The following is a 1462-nucleotide window of genomic DNA, read 5'->3' as shown; positions in this document are numbered from 1 at the left end:
GATTATGGAAATACTTGATTTGACTCAGTTTTTTTCTTATTTCATGAATCTTACCAAGTAAAATGTTCTTACTCCACTGGCAGAAGATTTTGACTGAATTTCATTCAAATATTCAGACTAACAAGACAAATAATCTTACACATTCTGAAAACAAGATGATTATTCTTACACAATCAGTTCTTTTTTAGTAAATCAGTCTCAAAACAAGATCAAAAAGACTTTTTGGATGGATATAAGATTTTAAAACTTGGTTAGATGGACAGTTTTTGTAGTGTGCTCAGCCCACAAATGCATGTTCCTTACAAATGTGGCACCACTTAAAATGGAAATTAACAGGTTTTCCAACGGTTTAAGTAGCAATAAAGAAATAATCTACCAAACACAAATTTCCTTACTTTTTGTGCTGAGTTTATAGAGTCTATAAACTTGTGCAGAGTTCTTGTTCAAAGTTGATGCTGGAGAACAAAGGGTTCAAATAAACCAATAAAAGCTTTAAACTGAAGTTATTACTTTGTCATGTTTTATCCAGACATGTTTTTTGGTTTTCTGATGCTTTGATGAAAAGCCCCCACAGTGCTGAAGGACGTGCCCCCCCACTCCAGACTGATGCAGGAGGAGATCTTCGGTCCTCTGCTGCCCATAGTGGCTGTGAGCGACATGGACGATGCCATTCAGTTCATCAACGAGAGAGAGAAACCCCTGGCCCTCTACATCTTCTGCTCAGACAAGAAGGTGAGACCAGGCCTGTCCAGGACCACTATCCTGCAGGTTTCAGAGCTTCCTCTGCTCCAACACACCTGCTTTGAATAAACGGCTGGTTAACAGGTTTCTGCAGAACATGAAGAGGTAATTCAGTCACTGTACTGGAGCAGAGAAACAGGCAGGATAGTGGTCCTCCAGGACCAGGATTGGAACCCCTGTTTTAAACTTTACAGGGTTTCTTTGTCTGACTTTTCTTTTGTCTCCTGGCTCTCACCTCCATCACCTTCCGAAGGCAGTGAAACGGATGATTGAGGAGACCACAAGTGGAGGAGTGACAGTTAATGATGTCATGATGCACTACACACTCAGCTCTCTCCCCTTCGGTGGAGTTGGTGAGAATAATCTGCTATTCTGTCTCCAAACTACACGGAAAAAAATAACTTGTAAGATGTATTTGAAAAAAATCTTCTAACAAATTTGCACTAACGTTTGTTAAGTAAATTTAAATGCTACAAATTCATGTAATATTTACTCATCGTTATCTAGTAAAAGTTATTAAGAATATAGTTAAAGATTTGTGAATAAATCAGGTAAATTTTACTTAATTTGATCAAGTATATTTACAAGATTAAACTGAGCAAATTAAGTAAATTTACCTGATTTATTCACAAATCTTTAACTATATTCTTAATAACTTTTACTAGACAAAGATGAGTAAATATTACATGAATTTGTAGCATTTAAATTTACTTACCAAACG

At 36.6% G+C, this 1462-nt stretch overlaps 1 protein-coding gene across 1 annotated transcript in view; it reads left to right on the top strand.

Annotated features, from left to right (window-relative positions):
• Nucleotides 1-1462, top strand: part of LOC106511146 (aldehyde dehydrogenase, dimeric NADP-preferring) — a gene marked incomplete in the record, with an annotated part of 24399 nt that overhangs the window by 19358 nt on the left and 3579 nt on the right. Inside the window, 2 exon segments of the mRNA XM_013999892.1 lie at nucleotides 566-732; nucleotides 995-1094. Of these exon segments, the coding sequence (XP_013855346.1) occupies nucleotides 566-732; nucleotides 995-1094 (267 nt within the window).

The sequence above is a fragment of the Austrofundulus limnaeus genome, unplaced genomic scaffold (assembly GCF_001266775.1).
Source record: "Austrofundulus limnaeus strain Quisiro unplaced genomic scaffold, Austrofundulus_limnaeus-1.0 Scaffold2547, whole genome shotgun sequence".
NCBI lineage: Eukaryota > Metazoa > Chordata > Actinopteri > Cyprinodontiformes > Rivulidae > Austrofundulus > Austrofundulus limnaeus.
The sequence above is the reverse complement of the archived record's forward strand: the minus strand, read 5'-3'. Positions and strand labels throughout refer to the sequence as shown.